The following is a 21,329-nucleotide window of genomic DNA, read 5'->3' as shown; positions in this document are numbered from 1 at the left end:
AGAGAAGAATAGAATCGGGGTCTCCTAACTCACAGTTCTTTATTTTTTTATACTATGTTTAATATTTTACAATTTATTTTTATTTACATTTAAATGGTTTGAAATTTTATTCATTTAAGTAAATCATTTTTACTTGCCCTATGCTTTCTCTTCAGTGCTTTTAATGAACATGATCAATATAATAATACCAAAGATATACAGAGATGGACTTGGATTTTAAAATAACATATAACTGAATCACCATAATTAAGTATAATGATGTCTTTAAAATAGTAGTATCCTTTAAAATAAGGCCTTATGGCTATTGACTATTCAACATCTATTATCTCTATGTGATAGTAAGAAAAAAGTCATGGAATTTTTTTCACAATTCTGAGTCAGGGAGTGTTATTAGCCCCATTTTTCACACCAGGAAACTGAGGCTTAAAGAACAACATATATTCTTAGTCCAAAGTAACACACACAGTTCACTTACTTACTCAGGAATTTTAACTGCAAATCTACCATTCTTCTACATTATGCCAAAGGAACCAATTCTCTCTCCTACTTTTTCTTAACTCATTTGTTTCTTGTGTAGAATTTTTCTCCTTTTCATTGACATGTTAAATACCAAGGGCCAAAAAAAGAGTCAAGAAGAAGTAGAAATATAATCACTTTTAAAAACTATTTCTGGGAAATTAAGAATTGGGGACATTGTCCATTAGGGGCAAATTTACAGTATTGTTTTCTCCAAATAACCCTATGGTTACTTCCATTTGGATAAATCAACTTATGAGCAGATAATAAATTTTAGTATCTACCATATAGAGTCTATCTGTATTTGTTAGAAATGGATATGAATTAAGTCTCTGATATGCTCTGTTCAGATATCAGGTCAGTAACTACTTTATTCCATATAGTTTTCTATTAGTTTAGTTGAGTTGCTCAGTCATGTCCGACTCTTTGTGACCCCATGGACTGCAGCACGCCAGGCTTCCATGTCCATCACCAAGTCCTACAGCTTGCTCAAACTCATCTCCCCATCGGGTCAGTGATGCCATCCAACCAACTCATCCTCTGTCGTCCCCTTCTCCTCCTGTGCTCAGTCTTTCTCAGCATCAGGGTCTTTTCAAATGAGTCAGCTTTTCACATCAGGTGGCCAAAGTACTGGAGTTTCAGCCTCAAAATCAGTCCTTCCAATGAATATTCAGGGTTGATTTCCTTTACGAAGGACTGGTTGGATCTCCTTGCAGCCCAAGGGTCTCTCAAGAGTCTTCTCCAATGCCACAGTTCAAAAGCATCAATTCCGCGCCCAGCTTTCTTTATGGTCCAACTCTCACATCCATACATAATTACTGGAAAAACCATAGCTTTGACTAGACAGACCTTTGTCTGGAAAGTAATGTCTCTGCTTTTGAATATGCTGTCTAGGTTTGTCATAGTTTTTCTTCCAAGGAGCAAGTGTCTTTTAATTTCATGGCTGCAGTCACCATCTGAAGCGATTCTGGGGCCCAGGAAAATAAAGTCTGTCACTGTTACCATTGTTTCCCCATTTATCTGCCATGAAGTAATGGGACTGGATGCCATGATCTTAGTTTTCTGAATGTTGAGTTTTAAGCCAACTTTTTCACTCACTTCTTTCACTTTCATCATGAGGCTCTTTAGTTCTTCTTCACTTTCTGTCATAAGGATGGTGTCATCTGCATATCTATGGTTATTGATACCTCTCCTGGCAATCTTGTTTCTGTCTTGTGCTTCTTGCAGCCTGGCATTTCATATGATGTACTCTGCATATAAGTTAAATAAGCAGGGTGACAATATATAGCCTTGATGTGCTCCTTTCCTAATTTGGAACCAGTCTGTTGTTCCATGTCCAGTTCTAACTGTTGCTTCTTGATCTGCATACAGACTTTTCAGGAGGGTGGTAAGGTGGTCTGGTATTCCCATCTCTTGAAGAATTTTCCACAGTTTGTTGTGATTTACTCAGTCAAAGGCCTTGGTGTAGTCAATAAAGCAGAAATAGATGTTTTTCTGGAACTCTCTTGCTTTTTTAATGATCCAGCAGATGTTAGCAATTTGATCTCTGGTTCCTCTGCCTTTTCAAAATGCAGTTTGAACATCTGGAAGTTCTCGGTTCACCTACTGTTGAAGCCTGGCTTGGGGAATTTTGAGCACTACTTTGCTAGTGTGTCAGATAAGTGCAATTGTGCGGTAGTTGAACATTCTTTGGCATTGCCTTTCTTTGGGATTGGAGTGAAAACTGACCTGTTCCATCCCTGTGCCACTGCTGAGTTTTTCAAATTTGCTGGCATACTAAGTGCCAGCACTTTAACAGCATCATCTTTTAGGATTTGAAATAGCTCAATTGGAATTCCATCACCTCCACTAGCTTTGTTATAGTGATGCTTCCTAAGGCCCACTTGACTTCAGACTCCAGGATGTCTGGCTCTAGGTAAGTGATCACGACATCATGGTTATCTGGGTTGTGAAAATATTTTTTGTATAGTTCTGTGTATTCTTGCCACCTCTTCTTAATATCTTCTGCTTCTGTTAGGTCCATACCATTTCTGTCCTTCACTGTACCCATCTTTGCATGAAATGTTCCTTTGGTATCTCTAATTTTCTTGAAGATTCTCTAGTCTTTCCCATTCTGTTGTTTTCCTCTATTTCTTTGCATTGATCACTGAGGAAGGATTTTTTATCTCTTTGCTGTTCTTTGGCACTCTGCATTCAGATGGATATATCTTTCCTTTAGCTTCTCTTCTTTTCTCAGTTATTTGTAAGTTCTCCTCAGACAACCATTTTGCCTTTTTGCATTTCTTTTTCTTGGGGATGGTCTTGATCACTGCCTCCTGTACAATGTCATGCACCTCTGTCTACAGTTCTTCAGGCACTCTATCATATCTAATCCCTTGAATCTGTTTGTCACTTCCACTGTATAATTGCAAGGGATTTGATTTAGGTTATACCTGAATGGTCTAGTGGTTTTCCCTACTTTCTTCAATTTACGTCTGAATTTGGCAATAAGGAGTTCATGATCTGAACCACAGTCAGCTCCCGGTCTTGTTTTTGCTGACTATATAGAGCTTCTCCATCTTCAGCTGCAAAGAATATAATCAATCTGATTTCAGTATTGACCATCTGATGGTCTCCATATGTAGAATCAACTCTTGTGTTGTTGGAAAAGCATGTTTGCTATGACCAGTGAGTTCTCTCGGGAAAACTCTGCTATAACTCCTTAGTTCTGTCTAATCTAAAAAGTATTACATACTTATTCATTAGCATGGGCTGATAAAGCTATAGTATATATCATCCATTATGTGTAACAGCCAATCTAAATGATCTACAGACATACTCCCAAGAAAGGTAGGTCACAAAAAAGTGTAAGGTAAATTAGTATTAACTTGGAAATGTGATTTATCTCCAGTCAAAGACAAGAAGTATTTTTAGGAAGATCGTCATTTCTGGCAAACAACTTAAGGTAAATTTCTATAGGTCTGTGACCCTCATAGCAGTTTCCACATTTATATCTTTTTTCTAAGGCAGATTAAGGATTAAAAGGCAAGTATATTAAGTTTTTTATTCAAACCTTAAGTCTGAGAAACTGGGAGTTAGAAGACATGAGTGTTAGTTTTGATTCTGCCACTTGCTTATCTGTGCGATTTTGAGAAAATCATTTTACTTCTAGTCATCTTTTTGTTGTCTTTATAATGAGGTTGAAAAAAAGATTTTTGGGGGGCCTCTTATTTCCCAAGCTTACTGTGAGGGTCAAATAGCATAACATCCATGAAACTATAAAGCTCTATGCAAATGTACATGAACAGATGCATATATGTAAGTATGTGTGACTGTATGTATGACTAATCTTTGATGATCTAATTCACAAGCTGCTGCTGCTGCTAAGTCACTTCAGTCGTGTCCGACTCTGTGCAACCCCATAGATGGCAGCCCACCAGGCTCCCCCGTCCCTGGGATTCTCCAGGCAAGAACACTGGAGTGGGTTGCCATTTCCTTCTCCAATGCATGAAAGTGAAAAGTGAAAGTGAAGTCACTCAGTCATGTTCTACTCTTAGCGACCCCATGGACTACAGCCCACCAGGCTCCTCCATCCATCGGATTTTCCAGACAAGAGTACTGGAGTGGGGTGCCATTGCCTTCTCCAGATTCACAAGCTACTCAACAAATATTTTAAGACACTGTGGAGTCAAAGATGAAGAAGTCATAGTATCATGATTTCTAGAAACTTCCAGTTGTGAGAGGAGTGGTACATTAAAAATAAATAATTATACAACAAAAGAATAAATAAGGTAATAGAGGCAAATATCAAATGCTATTGGAGCCAAACAAAAAGGTAAAGCAACCTGCCTGAAGGAAGGGACAGATGTCAGAGAGGAGATAACAACTGGGCTTAAAAAACAGGCCCATTTACTAGAATTTTATCCAGATACATGGACTTCACAATAGAACACAAACAGCCACAAGATCTATGTTACAACTGGCTCTGCTTTCAATAGTTAGAACGAGTACCTCTCTTACCACAAGTCTAAATGAAAGGTTTAGATAAGATGAATGCGTAATTTCTTCCAGCTCTAAAATTATATGATTCTACAAGTCAAACTCAGATCACTGTATAAATACCAAGAAAGAAAACTCAAGAGGGTAATAACGTAGCCAGAACTATTAAAAAAGGATTTCTTTCTGGATGGATGTGGAGGTTCTTTGCTTAGTGAAATAAGTCAGAGAAAGACAAATATTGTGAACCTCTTACATGTGGAATCTAAAAAATAAACTAGTGAATACAACAAAAAAGAAAGAGATGTACAGATAAAGAGAACAAATTGGTGGGGAGAGGGAAATGGGGAGGGGTAAGATAGGGTAGGGACTAAGAGGTACAAACTACTATGAATAAAATAAATAAGCTCCAAAGAAAGCTGAGAGCCAACTGTGGTGTTGGAGAAGACTCTTGAGAGTCCCTTGGACTGCAACCAGTCCATTCTGAAGGAGATCAGTCCTGGGTGTTCTTTGGAAGGACTGATGTTGAAGCTGAAACTCCAGTACTTTGGACACCTGATGCGAAGAGTTGACTCACTGGAAAAGACCCTGATGCTGAGAAAGTTTGAGGGCAGGAGAAGAAGGGGACAACAGAGGTTGAGATGGTTGGATGGCAACATCGACTTGATGGACATGGCCTTGGGTGGACTCCAGGAGTTGGTGATGGACAGGGAGGCCTGGCGTGCTGTGGTTCATGGGGTCGCAAAGAGTCGGACACGACTGAGCAACTGAACTGAACTGAACTGAAGGATATATTGTGTAACACGGCAATTATAGCCAGTATTTTATAATAACTATACATGAATATAACCTTTAAAATTGTGAATCACTACACTGTACACCTGAACTTACATGATACTGTAAATCAATTATACCTCAATTAAAATTAAAAAAATTTGTTTTTTGCTGCACCAAGTGACATGTGGGGTCTTAGTTCCCCAACTAGGGATCAAACTCTCGGCCCCTATAGGGAAGTGAGGAGTAATAACTCTTGGACCATGAGGGAAGTTCTATATACCTCAGTTTTTTTTTTTTAAAGGAGTTCTTCCATTAACCATTTACTTTTTTCTTAGAACTTAAAAGTCTGAGAATGATATGTGTCTCTATCTAGAATAAGCTCTAGCACAGTAAAGAGTGATAACTGGAATGATATCAAGAAGCTAAGAACTGAAAAATGCAGGTGGATAGCAAGAAGTGAAGCATTCAGTTCAGCAAAAATTGCTTAGACTAGAAAGAAAACAGGCAGTAGATAGGAAGTTGTAATGTTTACATTCCTATTTACCAATAAAAATTCAGAATAAAACCAGATATTAAAATGTATACTTCCAAAAAATGAGGTAGTTATTGTTTGAAATTTTGCCTTGACAGACCACATTTTAAATAACTATTATCAGAAAAAGTTCAGTTTAGGAATTATAAAGAAAATAATAAAAAACTTAAATATACGCAACTGAATTAGCTCCAGGATTGTACTAAAGTGGGTAATCAAGTAATTCAGTTCACCAAACATTTATTAAACTATGCTTAACAGTGCTAGTTGTTGTAAAATATGTAATCTCAGTACTCATAGCGTTCACTGACCTAATGTTAAGACTTTAATGAAGAAAAAAGAGTAACTCTTACCCATCAATCATATTTTCAGGTGGGTGTTTTTCATCACTTGATGTAGCTAAAATAACTTCAGTCCCTTCAGAGCTCAAACAAAGATCAACTTTTCTCATCTTAAAGTGTTTAATCTGCAAGGAAAACAGTAACAAAACGATAACAACAAAAATAACTTTACTCTCTGAACTTCATCTGAGAAAAGGAAGAGACAGAAAGTCTGTTGCCTAGCACACAGCTTAACAACCAAGTTATTCAACCAGTGGGAGGGACTCTAGCATGTTTATTTACGTAAGTAAACTTCTGACTTCTCCCAGGGATAATCTGTAAGATATGAGTATTTCCAATACTCTACTTCACAAAACAAGTCCCTGACACTGACATAATTTTTCTGCTTCTAAAATTAAAAATCCCCAATAAATATCTGGAAACAGTTAATAAGCTAGAATAACATGACTTGGTAAGTTATGTTTTTAAAAAGTATTTGTATTATTATATTTCTGAAATTTAAAAAATGCAGAGTATAAAAATAGACTTTGTACCTATTTATACATACAAGTATCAACTGAAGCAGTAAGCAACATTATTTAAATATTTAAAAATACCTATCGTCATTTTTTTAGCAGAAATGTGAAATAAGAGAGAAGGCAACTTTTCACTTATTATAAATTCTAAATCAGTCACTTGGTTGATGAACTTCAAGACATTTCTGTTGGAGAGTAATATTTGAAGTTTGATAAAAAACCATATTGAAAAGATATTGTTGAGCTCTTCCATGAACCCTGGAGGGTTAGACAGAAGGAAGACCAGAGGAGATTACATCAAAACTTACCTTCCTACTTCATCTGCTGGTGAGAGGACACAAAGCAATATATCGATGCAAAATGACAATGAAAGCTGTATCTGTAAAGAATTAAAAAGATGAATAGTGTTTGGAAAAGAGAGAAAGGCTTCCAATACACTTCACATGTTGGCCCAAGTGTCTAACTTAAAAAAAAAAAAACTATTTCAAATAAACAAGAGGGTACAGTGAATATTACATATATTAAATAACTATATACCAACTTCCCAGATTTAATAAATGTTAATGTTTGCCATATGTACTTTTTTTTGTCCTTATTCCTTTCCCTGCCCAGTGGTAATAGCTATTCTGAAATTGGGGGAATATTCTCCCTGACTATATTTTTATTTATTTATTGGCCATGCTGTGTGGCACGCAGTATCTTAATTTCCCATGAAGTGTGGAATCTTAACCACTGGATCGCCAAGGAAGTCCCTGACTATTATTTTTATACTCTTACCATATATGGTCAAGAAGATCCCCTACAGGAGGAAATGGCAACCCACTCCAGTATTGTTGCTTGGAAAATTCCATGGACAGAGAAGCCTGGTGGACTACAGTACTGGGGTCAAAAGAGTGAGACATGGCTGAGCAACTGAGCATACATAGTATGGACTATTTCAAAATTTAGATGCTTTCATGGTGTATACTTGCTACTTGCTTTGTTCATTCAATATTATGTCTTCAAGATTTTATTATGTTGATGTAATCTACTTTATTCATTTTAACTGCTATAAGATATTTCTCCATTTCTCTAATGATGGTTATTTAGGTCTGTTTCCAATTCTTTGCTATTATAAACAGATTTATAACTCACATCTTTGTGCATGTATCCATAGGCACATCTGGGAGAAAATCTTTATAATAAATCGTATTTTTCTTTGTAGAAGTAAAATTGTTGAATTTAGAATTAGTATATCTCCAAGTCAAAAACTGATGATTTGATCTCTAAATCTAATACAGTATCATTTGCAGTATATGAAAGTTTCTGCTCCCTCATATTCTCACCAACTTGGTATTGTTAGACAGTTTTGGTCAATCTCATTGGTGTGAAATGGTATCTCAATACGGTTTTAACTTGTATTTCCATGATTACTAATGAGGTTGAATACCTTTTCATTTTCATGGGCCACTCACGCCTCTTCTTATTTGCTTTTTCTTATCTTTGCTCATTTTCTATTGGATTTCTATTTTTCCTTCTGCCCATTTCCTTTTGATTTGTAGAAAAAAAATATCCTGGGTACAAATACTTTGTATAGCATTACAAATATCTTCTATACTATAGCTTGGTTTTTCTTTTTAACATTTTTGTGTGTGGGTCTGCAAGAGCTCCTCCATCATACACACCTTCTTTGTTTTTGAACTACAACATACATACAGCTCAGTTCAGTTCAGTCACTCAGTCGTGTCTGACTCTTTGAGACCCCATGAATTGCAGCACGCCAGGCCTTCCTGTCCATCACCAACTTCCGGAGTTCACTCAGACTCACATCCATCGAGTCAGTGATGCCATCCAGCCATCTCATCCTCTGTCGTCCCCTTCTCCTCCTGCCCCCAATCCCTCTCAGCATCAGAGTCTTTTCCAATGAGTCAACACTTTGCATGAGGGTGGCCAAAGTATGGAGTTTCAGCCTTAGCATCATTCCTTCCAAAGAAATCCCAGGGCTGATCTCCTTGCAGTCCAAGGGACTCTCAAGAGTCTTCTCCAACACCACACTTCAAAAGCATCAATTCTTCGGTGCTCAGCTTTCTTCACAGTCCATCTCTCACATCCATACATGACCATAGCCTTGACTAGACGGACCTTTGTTGGCAAAGTAATGTTTCTGCTTTTCAATATGCTATCTAGGTTGGTTATAACTTTTCTTCCAAGGAGTAAGCATCTTTTAACTTCATGGCTGCAGTCACCATCTGCAGTGATTCTGGAGCCCCCCAAAAATAGCCTGACACTGTTTCCACTGTTTCCCCATCTATTTCCCATGAAGTGATGGGACCAGATGCCATGATCTTCATTTTCTGAATGTTGATCTTTAGGCCAACTTTTTCACTCTCCTCTTTCACTTTCATCAAGAGGCTTTTTAGTTCCTCTTCACTTTCTGCCATAAGGCTGGTGTCATCTGCACATCTGAGGTTATTGATATTTCTCCCGGCAATCTTGATTCCAGCTCATGCTTCTTCCAGTCCAGGGTTTCTCATGATGTACTCTGCACATAAGTTAAATAAGCAGGAGGACAATATACAGCTTTGACATACTCCTTTTCCTATTTGGAACCAGTCTGTTGGTCCATGTCCAGTTCTAACTGTTGCTTCTTGATCTGCATATAGGTTTCTCAAGAGGCAGGTCAGGTGGTCTGATATTCCCATCTCTTTCAGAATTTTCCACAGTTTATTGTGATCCACACAGTCAAAGGCTTTGGCATAAATAAAGTCAATAAAGCAGAAATAGATGTTTTTCTGGAACTCTCTTGCTTTTCCATGATCCAGCGGATGTTGGCAATTTGATCTCTGGTTCCTCTGCCTTTTCTAAAACCAGCTTGAACATCAGGAAGTTCACGGTTCACGTATTGCTGAAGCCTGGCTTGGAGAATTTTGAGCACTACTTTACTAATGTGTGAGATGAGTGCAATTGTGTGGTAGTTTGAGCATTCTTTGGCATTGCCTTTCTTTGGGATTGGAATGAAAACTGACCTTTTCCAGTCCTGTGGCCACTGCTGAGTTTTCCAAATGTGCTGGCATATTGAGTGCAGCACTTTCACAGCATCATCTTTCGGGATTTGAAATAGCTCAACTGGAATGCCATCACCTCCACTAGTTTTGTTCATGTGATGCTTTCTAAGGTCCACTTGACTTCACATTCCAGGATGTCTGGCTCTAGGTGAGTGATCACACCATCCTGATTATCTTGGTCATGAAGATCTTTTTTGTACAGTTCTTCTGTGTATTCTTGCCACCTCTTCTTAATATTCTGCTTCTGTTAGGCCCATACCATTTCTGTCCTTTATCGAGCCCATCTTTGCATGAAATGGTATCTCTAATTCTCTTGAAGAGATCTCTAGTCTTTCCCATTCTGTTGTTTTCCTCTACTTCTTTGCATTGATCACTGAGGAAGGCTTTCTCATCTCTTCTTGCTATTCTTTGGAACTCTGCATTCAGATGCTTATATCTTTCCTTTTCTCCTTTGCTTTTCACTTCTCTTACCTCTTCAGACAGCCATTTTGCTTTTTTGCATTTCTTTTCCATGGGGATGGTCTTGATCTCTGTCTCCTGTACAATGTCACGAACTTCCGTCCATAGTTCATCAGGCACTCTATCTATCAGATCGAGTCCCTTAAATCTATTTCTCACTTCCACTGTATAATTATAAGGGATTTGATTTAGGTCATACCTGAATGGTCTAGTGGTTTTCCCTATTTTCTTCAATTTATGTCTGAATTTGGCAATAAGGAGTTCATGATCTGAGCCACAGTCAGCTCCTGGTCTTGTTTTTGTTGACTGTATAGAGCTTCTCCATCTTTGGCTGCAAAGAATATAATCAATCTGATTTCACTATTGACCATCTGGTGATGTCCATGTGTAAAGTCTTCTCTTGTGTTGTTGGAAGAGGGTGTTTGCTATGACCAGTGCATTTTCTTGGCAAAACTCTATTAGTCTTTGCCCTGCTTCATTCTGTATTCCAAAGCCAAATTTGCCTGTTACCTCAGGTGTTTCTTGACTTCCTACTTTTGCTTTCCAGTCCCCTATAATGAAAGGAAATCTTTTTTGGGTGTTAGTTCTAAAAGGTCTTGTAGGCCTTCATAGAACCGTTCGGCTTCTTCAGCGTTACTGGTTGGAGCATAGACTTGGATTACCGTGATATTGAATGGTTTGCCTTGAAAACGAACAGAGATCATTCTGCATCCAAGTACTGCATTTCGGACTCTTCTGTTGACCATGATGGCTACTCCATTTCTTCTGAGGGATTCCTGCCTGCAGTAGTAGATATAATGGTCATCTGAGTTAAATTCACCCATTCCAGTCCATTTTAGTTCGCTGATTCCTAGAATGTCGACGTTCACTCTTGCCATCTCCTGTTCGACCACTTCCAATTTGCCTTGATTCATGGACCTGACATTCCAGGTTCCTGTGCAATATTGCTCTTTACAGCATTGGACCTTTCTTCTATTGCCAGTCATATCCACAGCTCGGTATTGTTTTTGCTTTGGCTTCATCCTTTCATTCTTTCTGGAGTTATTTCTCCACTGATCTCCAGTAGCATACTGGGCACCTACTGACCTGGGGCGTTCCTCTTTCAGTATCCTATCTTTTTGCCTTTTCATACTGTTCATGGGGTTCTCAAGACAAGAATACTGAAGTGGTTTGCCATTCCCTACTCCAGTGGACCACATTCTGTGAGACCTCTCCACCATGACCTGCTCGTCTTGGGTGGCCCCACACGACATGGCTTAGTTTCATTGAGGTAGACAAGGCTGTGGTCCTAGTGTGGTTAGACTGACTAGTTTTCTGTGATTATGGTTTTTACATACATACAGAAAAGATTACAAATCTTAAGTATATGGTCCAATAGATTTTCACAGGAACAGAGTGTCACCAGCACTTGAGACAGGCCCTTCTGATGCCCCCTCCTAGTCATTACCCCTTTCTCCTTCCCAAAGATAGCATGGTCGTTATTTCTCACACAATAAATTTTGCCTTAACATCATGTAAATGGAACCATACAGTTGGTACTCGCTTATATCTGGCTTCTTTCACTCATCATAATGTGTCTGAGATTTACCCACGTTGTTATGTGTAGCAGAGTTGAAGTGCAACTGAGTATCCCAGTCCCCACCCAGCTCAACTCAAAATAAGATCAAGGAAATCAACCCCTCAGTGGAGTTTCACAGGAAACTGGGCGTGAGCTAAAAAGCAAAAAAAGGTTTCTATGGTCTTGGGTACTTAGATTAAGCTCTGATGAAGGAAGGAACTGATCTCACTCTCAAATATGTGAAATTAGAGGTAAAGCTGAAACTATTAAAATAAACCTACAACTTTACCCTTAGTTGGACTGAAGTGATCTCTTATCCTAGCTATTAGACAAAGAAAATGTTGTGTTCTTTCTGGGAAAAAACCCACCTACTTCAGTATCTGTTGTTCTTTTTTTTTAACGTCCGCCGGCCCTGCCAGCCACGCCACCCCGCCCCCGCCCGTTCAGTATCTGTTGTTCTTAAGCACAGTGTCAAACACACAAAGTCACTTGAATAGCACAGGGAATTATAGCCATTATTTTTTAATAACTTTTAATGGAGTTATGTTATAACTTATAATCTATAAAAATACTGAACCACTATGCTATCTACCTGAGATTAAAATAATTCTGTAAATCAAGTATACTTCAATAAAAATTAAAAAATAAAACCTCTTCTAAAAAACAAAAACTTGGCAAAAAAAAGTCATTTGAAGCAGATCTACAGATGACCCAAGTGCTGGAATTATAAACTGACTAGCAAATTCAGTGATAAGATGGACAAAATGGGTGAAAGGAAAGGGAATTAACAGAGAAATGTAAACTATTAAAAGAAACACAGTGAAAATTCCAGAACTGAAAAAATACCATATCTGAAATAAAGAATTCACCTGATGGGTTTAACATCATATTAGACACAACACAAGAAAAGGTCAGTGAACTTTAAAAGACAGGTCAATAGAAATAATCCAATATGAAACAGAGTAGGGGGAAGCTGAAAACAAAACAGAGCGTCATGCACCTGTGAAACAACAGCAAACTAGTCTGAAATATCAATACATGTAATTAAAATCCCAGAAGAGGAAGACAAAGAGGATAATATAGATGAATAATTTAAGGTGATATGGCTGAAAAATATCTAAAATCTATGAAAGACATAAACCCACAGATCCAGGAAGTTCAGTGAACCATAAGTTGGATAAATACAAAGAAGATCCCACCAAGGCACACCTTAGTTGACTGCTGAAAATTAAAGAAAGAGAAAAAAATTAAAAGCAGTCAAGCAAGAAACATCTTATATGCAGCAAAACAACAAGAAGAATCAAAATTGACTTCTCATCATTACCAGTGGAAGCCAAAAGACAATGGAATGACATCTTTGATGTGCCGAATGAAAAAATAAATAATTTTATTTTCAATAAAAATATCCTCTAAACGTGACAGCAAAATAAAGACAAAAACTGAAAATATTTGTTATCAATGCAAAGAGTTGGACACAACTCAAGTGACTTAGCACACACACAGACCCATAGTACAAAAAATATTAAATGAAGTACTTGATAATTCCTAGTTGAATTCTGGATCTGTGGGAAGGAATGAAGAGCACTAAAGATGGTAAATATATTTATTTCTAACATAAAGAATATTATTAAAATTTCTAAAGGACTACTGACTAGGGGACTTCCACGGTGGTCCAGCGGTTAAGACTCCACGTCTCCACTGTAGGGGGTGCAGTGTTTTTTTCAAACATTCTTTTTCCTTTTTTTTTCAAATCAAGAGTTTTTATTGTCTCTTTAAAGGATCACAACTGAGTCCACAGAACCATCTGCTATCTTGTTTCTGCAGCAGGATCACTGAGATCTTATTCATCAGCCTGCTGAACTGTTCCTTTTTCAGATACATAGATACCATCCAAAAATTTTCTGATATCCTTGTTTTTAACTGTGGTGGCTTGCTGAATCAAAGCAGCTGAATTTGACACAAGTTCAATGTCATTTCCTTCAAGAATCAACTCATCTTTCTGGGCTAGAGATACTGAACAGGCCACCCCTGGCCTCATTCGAACCCTGTGTATGTATTTTTCACCCAAAAAATTTCGGATTTCCACAAGAGAACCATTCTCCTGAATAACAACGTTGATGGGGAAGTGGGCATACACCGACCTCATCTTGTAACGGAAGTCCAGTGTAACACCCTTGATCATGTTCTGTATGTGACTACAGATTGTGCGAACAGTGGCCAGTTCCTTTCTGTTTCCCCACCATTTGTCAACACGGAGCCTCTTCTTTTTCTTTCCAAGGAGACTGAGTTCTACATTGATGTGATTTAAGTCCCTCCGCAGGGTGCCTCTGGGGCCCTTCACAATAACTGTCCGTCCCTTCAAGTTAATGTCAACATTTTCTGGGATGTCGACAGTCTGATTGCTGAGAATGGTCTTCATTCTCGCAGTAGATGCGGCGAAGAGTCTTTTTCCTTTTTTAAAAAAATCTCTTGGCTGTACTACACAGAATGTGGGATCTCAGCTCATTGACCAGGAATCAAAGCCATGTCCTGCATTGAAAGCACACAGTCTTAACCACTGGACTGCCAGGGAAGTCCCAAGGGGGCACAGGTTTGATCCCTGTGTCAGGTTATTAAGATCCTGCACTGCTGTGTGGTGGGGCCAAAAAATAAGACTACTGACTGAAGTAAAAATAATATCAAGGACTGGTAGAAATTTAACAGATGAAAGTAATAGACACAATAATAATAACACAAAAGAGAAAGACAAATGAGGCTGTACTTTTTGTAAAGTACTTTGGTAAAGTTCTAATGTTGAACATGAACTGATAGGCTATTAATTCAAAGTAGAGTAATATAGTGAGGATACATGTTATAATCCTAGAATTACGATAATACAACCACTAAAAAAACATAAAGAGTTATAGGAAGGAGGTCAACAGAGAAGAAAAATTGGAATACCATAAAATATATGATAAATCTGAAAGGCAGAAAAGAAAAAAAAAGATAGGACAAATTGAAAACAAATTACCAGAAGACATTTAAGTACAAATATACAGATTATTCCATTAAATATTAGTAAATCAAACACTGTATTATCAGACTGAAGGGGAAAAGAACAACCAAGTACTCTTTTCAAGAGACACACTCTAAATAAGAAAGTAAAAGGACAGTATAAGATAGAATAAAATCTTAGTATCTCATCAGGTAAATTCCCCTATTTAAATTTTCCCTTATTTAAAACCAAATTTTTTTGGTTCTATCCTCTATACATTATTACAAAGTTTTATTAAATTATATTAAAATATTTTTTGAGATGTGGATTATATCCATTATAGACTGAATTCAATCTACTGTGGATTCAATTCCATTATAGGCTAATTTGGAGAGAAGAGACATGTTTATGATAATGAGTTTTCAAATACATGGATCTGGAATATCTTTTCATTAAGACTTCTTTTAAGTCCTTAAACTATATAGTTTCCTACAAACATATCTTCAGCTTTATTATAAGATTCACTCTTAGACACCTTATGGTTTCCATTATTACATAAATGGGATCTTAAAAAAAAAATTTTTTTTAAGTCTTATTCTTTACCATACAAGGAATATTTCTAACATTTCACCACTACATGTGATGTTCACTGAAGATTTCTGTCAGACACTGTTCACTGGGTTATAGAAATTCCTTTAGTTTCGTTTTTTTTTCTTTTAAACACAGATGAACACTGAATTTTATCAAATGCTCTTCTAACATTTACTAAAGTGATCATATAGATGTTTGTATATGTTGCTAATGTGATAAATCAAGATTTTCTAATGTTATAGAAGCCCCAGTTTGTAGCATAAAATCTATCTACATGGCCAAGGTATAATATTAGTATTTTCATCCATAGCTGGATTTAGTTTGCTAGTATTTTTAGAAATTTTGCAAATATATTTCTAAGTTTAACTTGCCTATAATTGTTTTTGTTGTTATTTAGTCCATGTTTGGATTTGGAATTTAGACTATACCCCTAACATAAAGAAGTCAGAAAGTTTCCCTTATTTTTCTGTTTGCTAGGTTATTGGATCCTATAAGTCTAGTAATGTGTGTGTGTAGATTTTTTCTTATTCCAACAGTTCTTTTATTATTTCAACAGGCTTTCCATACCTTCTTGAGTCAATTTTGAAATTTATATTCTGACAAAATTATCTATTTCTTCCTAGTTTTTTTTATTGGCACCAAGTTCATTTTCTATTGTAATTCTATTGATAAAATCTAGTATTGATATTGTTAAAAAACTGTGGTAAGATTGGTCAAGAAAAAAAGCATATATGCTAATGTTTTTATTTTTCCTTTTTTCTTCCCAATTTTATAACAGCTTTTAATACTATTGATACCAAGGAACTGGTGTTTTTTTTTTTTTTTTAATTTTTATTTTTACTTTATTTTGCTTTACAATACTATATTGGTTTTGCCATACATTGACATGAATCTGCCACGGGTGTACATGAGTTCCCAATCCCGAACCCCCCTCCCACCTCCCACCCCATATTATCTCTCTGGATCATCCCCATGCACCAGTCCCAAGCATCCTGTATCCTGTATCGAACATAGACTGGCGATTCGTTTCTTACATGATAGTATAAATGTTTCAATGCCATTCTCTCAAATCATCCCACCCTCTCCCTCTCCTACAGAGTCCAAAAGTCTGTTCTATACATCTGTGTCTCTTTTGCTGTCTTGCATACAGGGTTATCATTACCATCTTTCTAAATTCCATATATATGTGTTAGTATACTGTATTGGTGTTTTTCTTCCTGGCTTACTTCACTCTGTATAATAGGCTCCAGTTTCATCCACCTCATTAGAATTGATTCAAATGTATTCTTTTTAATGGCTGAGTAATACTCCATTGTGTATATGTACCACAGCTTTCCTATCCATTCATCTGCTGATGCACATCTAGGTTGTTTCCATGTCCTGGCTATTATAAACAGTGCTGTGATGAACATTGGGATACAAGGGAACTGGTTTGCATGAACACTGTTAACCCTTAGTTTGAGGACAAGAAATCTGGTAAATTCCTAGAAATAAAGATTGAGGTACTTGGATGTTAATTTTCAACAAAATTCTGAAATTACTATATTTTATTGTTATTAAAAGCATGGCTTTGAAAATCTAAACAAGAAAGTAGCAAAACTAAAAGCAACAGTAACATTAATTCAAAAAGTTATATCAAACTTAAATATTTCTTTTTGTTTGATAGAGTTACTACCTATCAGAGATATTTCTGAATATTTCAACAAACTTCAGACCAGGTATCTCAAGATACCCTGTGGACTAGCTGAATAAACAAGGATGGGTGATAGGCAGTACTTTAGGTAGATATTTATTTCTCAGAATAGTTATACTCAAATAATGATTAATGGAACAGAATGAACTGTGAAGACCTCTATCCTTATCACATTCAACATTTTTCTTAATTAAGGATGAAAAAAATATTTATTAATGTTGCAGAGGACACAAAGCTGGGATGTCAGCTAATATGCTAGATGACACAATTAGCACACAAAAAGATCTGAGCAAGCTAAAAAGATAGACTGCCATGAGTAAGATATTTAATAAGAAGTGTAAAGGCCTATGTGAGTGTAGTCACTCAGTCGTGTCCGACTCTGTGACCCCATGGACGGTAGCCTACCAGGCTCCTCTGTCCATAGGATTTTCTAGGCAAGAGTACTGGAGTGGGTTGCCATTTCCTTCTCCAGGAGATCTTCCCAACCCAGGGATCGAACCCAGGTCTCCCACATTGTAGGCAGACGCTTTACCATCTGAGCCACCAGGGAAGAGCCCTGTAAAGGCCTATACTCAGACTTTAAAAAGTCAATCACATCAGGAATGGTCTTGATCACGGATTGGCAGACTACTGCCTGAGAGCCAAGTCTACCCTGACATCTATTTTTGTGTGGTCCATGAACTAAGAATGCTTTTTACATTTTAAAATATTTTTCAAAATCAAAATATTTTGTGCCACATGAAAATTATATGAAATATGAAATGCATACAGTTCACTGTCCATGGATAGTTTTATTGGAATGGCCACACACATTCATTTATATAGACTGTCTATGGCTACTTTTGTGCTATAGTGACAGAACAGAATAGCTGCGACAAACTGTAAGACTCATAAAACCTAAAATATTTATTATCTGGCCCCTTAGAGAAAAAGTTTGCCAACCTTTCACCTATACGTATAAAAGGTAGAGGATCAGTTGATTGCAAACTCACTATAAGACAAGAGTATACTGTATCTGCCCCCAAAGGCAAAGGAATGTTACTTCAAATTGTATTAATAGAGTCATGAAGGAACCATATTCTATCAAAATCTTTGAAAACCAACTAAGGGCCAGGCACTGTGCTAGTAATGCAAAGATACTATGTAGTTAATCTTTGACTATGAAAACCTAAGACAAAGATGGTGACTAAGACTTGGTTTTTGCCTTTAAGCTGAGTCAAAAAAGATGGCCAAGCATGAAACTAATAATTTGTTACGTGCAAATAGTGTGATACACATCTAGAATACTGTGTTCAGTTCTAGATAGTACAGTTTAAGTAGGACATTGTCAGGCTCGATATTGTTCAGAGAACGAAAAGTTCATGGTGATCTGTAAACTATGTTAATATGGAAAAAGCGGAAAGAATATCGTTTCAAGAAGAGGTAATTTAGTGAGACAAATGTGACTACAAGTTTTAATACCACAAATACTCACAAATAGAAAAAGGATTAGAATGCAATTCTAGTATGAATTTTAAGAAGGAAAACATAATAGATATAAGAACTTTCCTACAAAGCAGATTTTTAACCTTTTCCACCCTTTAAAGTGTCCAAGAAGAAGACTAATTGATTATCTTTGGAAGAAACTTGCACTGGAGTTCTTTTAGACTGAATCAAATTCTAGGAAATGTAGATAATGAAACTTGAATGCCAGGTAAAGATGGTAGGCTTTATTTAGCCTGTGTTCCAGTGGTTCTCAATTGGACTGGGGATGATTTAGCCCCCCATTTGTCCATTTCTGGGGACAATCTGGCCATCACACTGGGGTCTGTGTGTTAGTCGCTCAGTTGTGTCCAACTATTTGCAACTCCATGGACTATACTCTGCCAGGCTCCTCTGTCCATGGTATTCTCCAGGCAAGAATACTGGAGTCGGTAGCTATTCCCTTTTCCCAGAGATCTTCCCTACCCAGAAATCGAACCCTGGTCTCTTGCATTGCAAACAGATTCTTTACATGTGAGCCACCAGGGAAGCCCATAGTGGGGGGAGGAGGGGATGCTACTGTCATCTAGAAGCATTTGGGCATTTCATGATACTACTGCTGCTGCTGCTGCTGCTAATACGCTTCAGTCATGTCCGACTCTGTGCGACCCCATAGATGGCAGTCCATTAGGCTCCCCTGTCCCTGGGATTCTCCAGGCAAGAACACTGGAGTGGGTTGCCATTTCCTTCTCCAATGCATGAAAGTGAAAAGTCAAAGTGAAGTCGCTCAGTCGTGTCACACTCTGTGCGACCCCGTGGACTGCAGCCCACCAGGCTTCTCCACTCATGGGATTTTCCAGGCAAGAGTACTGGAGTGGGTTGCGATTGCCTTCTCCATCATGATATTACTAAATACCCAAAAATGCATAGGACACTCCCCCAAAACAAATAATTATCTGACTGAAAATGTGAATAGTGTAGAAGTGGGAAAACCCTGAGGTAATCTATTTGAGGGTGGAAACATGGGGGTTGGTAAGTGACTTGTAAAGCAAGGAGAGAGAGAACCTGCTTTACAAAAGCGTTATTTTAGGGAAATATATCTAGCATTGATGTGTACGTAGTAGACGAATAAGGAAGGGAGTGTAATCTCCAAATGTTCAGTTTTGTTTTAACCTCACATTCTTACAACCTAAGTTGTCTGAAGGAAGCAAACTTTAATACTAAACTAATTTCATACCTCCTATAGCCACCAATGGAGAAGGCAATGGCAACCCACTCCAGTACTCTTGCCTGGAGAATCCCACGGACGGAGGAGCCTGGTAGGCTACAGTCCATGGGGTCGCTGAGAGTCGGACACGACTGAGCGACTTCACTTTCACGCATTGGAGAAGGAAACGGCAACACACTCCAGTACTCTTGCCTGGAGAATCCCAGGACTGCAGCCTACCAGGCTTCTCCGCTCATGGGATTCCGTCTGTTGGCTGCTGTCTATGGGGTCGCACAGAGTGGGTCACAACTGACGCGACTTAGCAGCAGCAGCAGCAGCAGGAGCAGAGCCACCAATATCCTTTCTTTTTCCTCTGTTGGGTGGAATTATTCAAATAACAAGTGGCAGAATTTGGGTTCACTTTAAAGCTTTTTGTTGTGGTTAACGAGAAAGTGGCAAACCAATCCCAAAGAACCCCAAAATACAGCTCAGCAGATATGCTGCTTAGCAACTCCAAAATGCAGGTTCAGGGTGTAGTCTAACTCCCCATCCTGGGAGGCCTTACTTAATTCATTTGTGTCCACTCAGGGCCTCAGTTCATTAAAGGCGGTGAACTCTGGGATGCCATCCTTTGCATTTTTAACATTCCCTGACACTGGACTTCCCTGATGCCTGTTCTCTAAACCCAGTGCCACTTAGCCACCCTTTCACCTCCAGTTCAAAGCCATTTCAAGACCTCCAAGAGCCCCAAACACACACTTTTGGACGCCCGGCCCCAATTACATAAAATACACGAGCCCATATCCTATTAATACAGCAAATATAACCCTTAAGTATACAGGTTACGTTTCAGTTGATAGGTTACATCTTGATACACTTATTAATTTCGATTCGGAATTGATTTCCCCTTTTGGGGGGTTAAAACATTATTTCTGCCTTCCAAAAAGTTCGTGGGCCGCCACTGTCTCCAGGACTCAGAAAACAGACCTGCGTCAGGCTTCCACCATCCGGGTCCCCTCAGCACCCGCCCGCCGTCCTCCGCCTCCTCTCCGCGAGTCTCCTCACAATAACCCAACACGCTCGGTCGCTCCCTCCCCCACCAGCATCCCCCTCCTACGACCTCGTCCAGCCAGGATCCCACCTCCCCCAGGGCTGGCCGCACCGCCCCGCTCGCCTCAGTTTCCGGTTAGCTCCAAGCTCGCAGAACGCGGGGAGTCGGGATCTCCCTACAGCCCCGCCTTCAGCCCCGCCCCCTCTGCCCCCTCTCCCCTCTCCGCAGGCCTCCAAGGAGTTCGCTGGCGAGCAAGTCCTATTCTCGGCTCTTCGCCCCACCCCGCCCACAGGCTCCGCCCGCCCCCGCCCCACCCTGGGCTGCGTGCCGGCCCCCAGCCCCGCCCCAGCTCCGCCCCCTCTCGCCTAGCCGTCGAAATTTGGTCGCGTACAGCTGTACTCCCGCCTCCTACGCCCCACCTCCCCTGGAGGCCCCGCCCCCAGGCCCCGCTGCCGTCCTCTTCACCGCGCGGGGTGAGCTCCGTAGCCCCGCCCAAGGGCCTTCACTAGGCAAGGGCCTTTCCCGAGGCATGGGCCTTTCCCGAGGCAAGGGTCGGAGCACGCGTAACCTTCCCTCCCCGAGCAAAGCTAGGTCCCTGGGGCCTGTGAGACCCACGGGACCCGCCCTCGCGCAAG

General features: G+C 38.9%; 1 protein-coding gene and 1 pseudogene across 2 annotated transcripts in view; both read right to left on the bottom strand.

The window, feature by feature from the left end:
• Positions 1-20,860, bottom strand: part of IFT25 (intraflagellar transport 25) — a 36,499-nt gene extending 15,639 nt beyond the window's left edge. The window contains exons 1-3 of one of the 2 annotated variants that reach the window (XM_068966071.1): positions 20,785-20,860; positions 6,965-7,035; positions 6,154-6,266 (exon numbers count right to left, since the gene is read on the bottom strand). In XM_068966071.1, coding sequence (XP_068822172.1) covers positions 6,154-6,251 — 98 coding nt within the window. In that variant the 5' untranslated portion in view covers positions 6,252-6,266; positions 6,965-7,035; positions 20,785-20,860. Of the gene's footprint in view, positions 1-6,153; positions 6,267-6,964; positions 7,036-20,630; positions 20,689-20,784 lie in introns of those variants that run through there. The other variant, XM_068966072.1, reaches the window with a different exon arrangement.
• Positions 13,558-14,136, bottom strand: LOC138074539 (large ribosomal subunit protein uL6 pseudogene; annotated as a pseudogene).
• Positions 20,861-21,329: the final 469 nt, after the last annotated feature.

The sequence above is a fragment of the Capricornis sumatraensis genome, chromosome 2 (assembly GCF_032405125.1).
Source record: "Capricornis sumatraensis isolate serow.1 chromosome 2, serow.2, whole genome shotgun sequence".
Classification (NCBI taxonomy): Eukaryota; Metazoa; Chordata; class Mammalia; order Artiodactyla; family Bovidae; genus Capricornis; species Capricornis sumatraensis.
The sequence above is the reverse complement of the archived record's forward strand: the minus strand, read 5'-3'. Positions and strand labels throughout refer to the sequence as shown.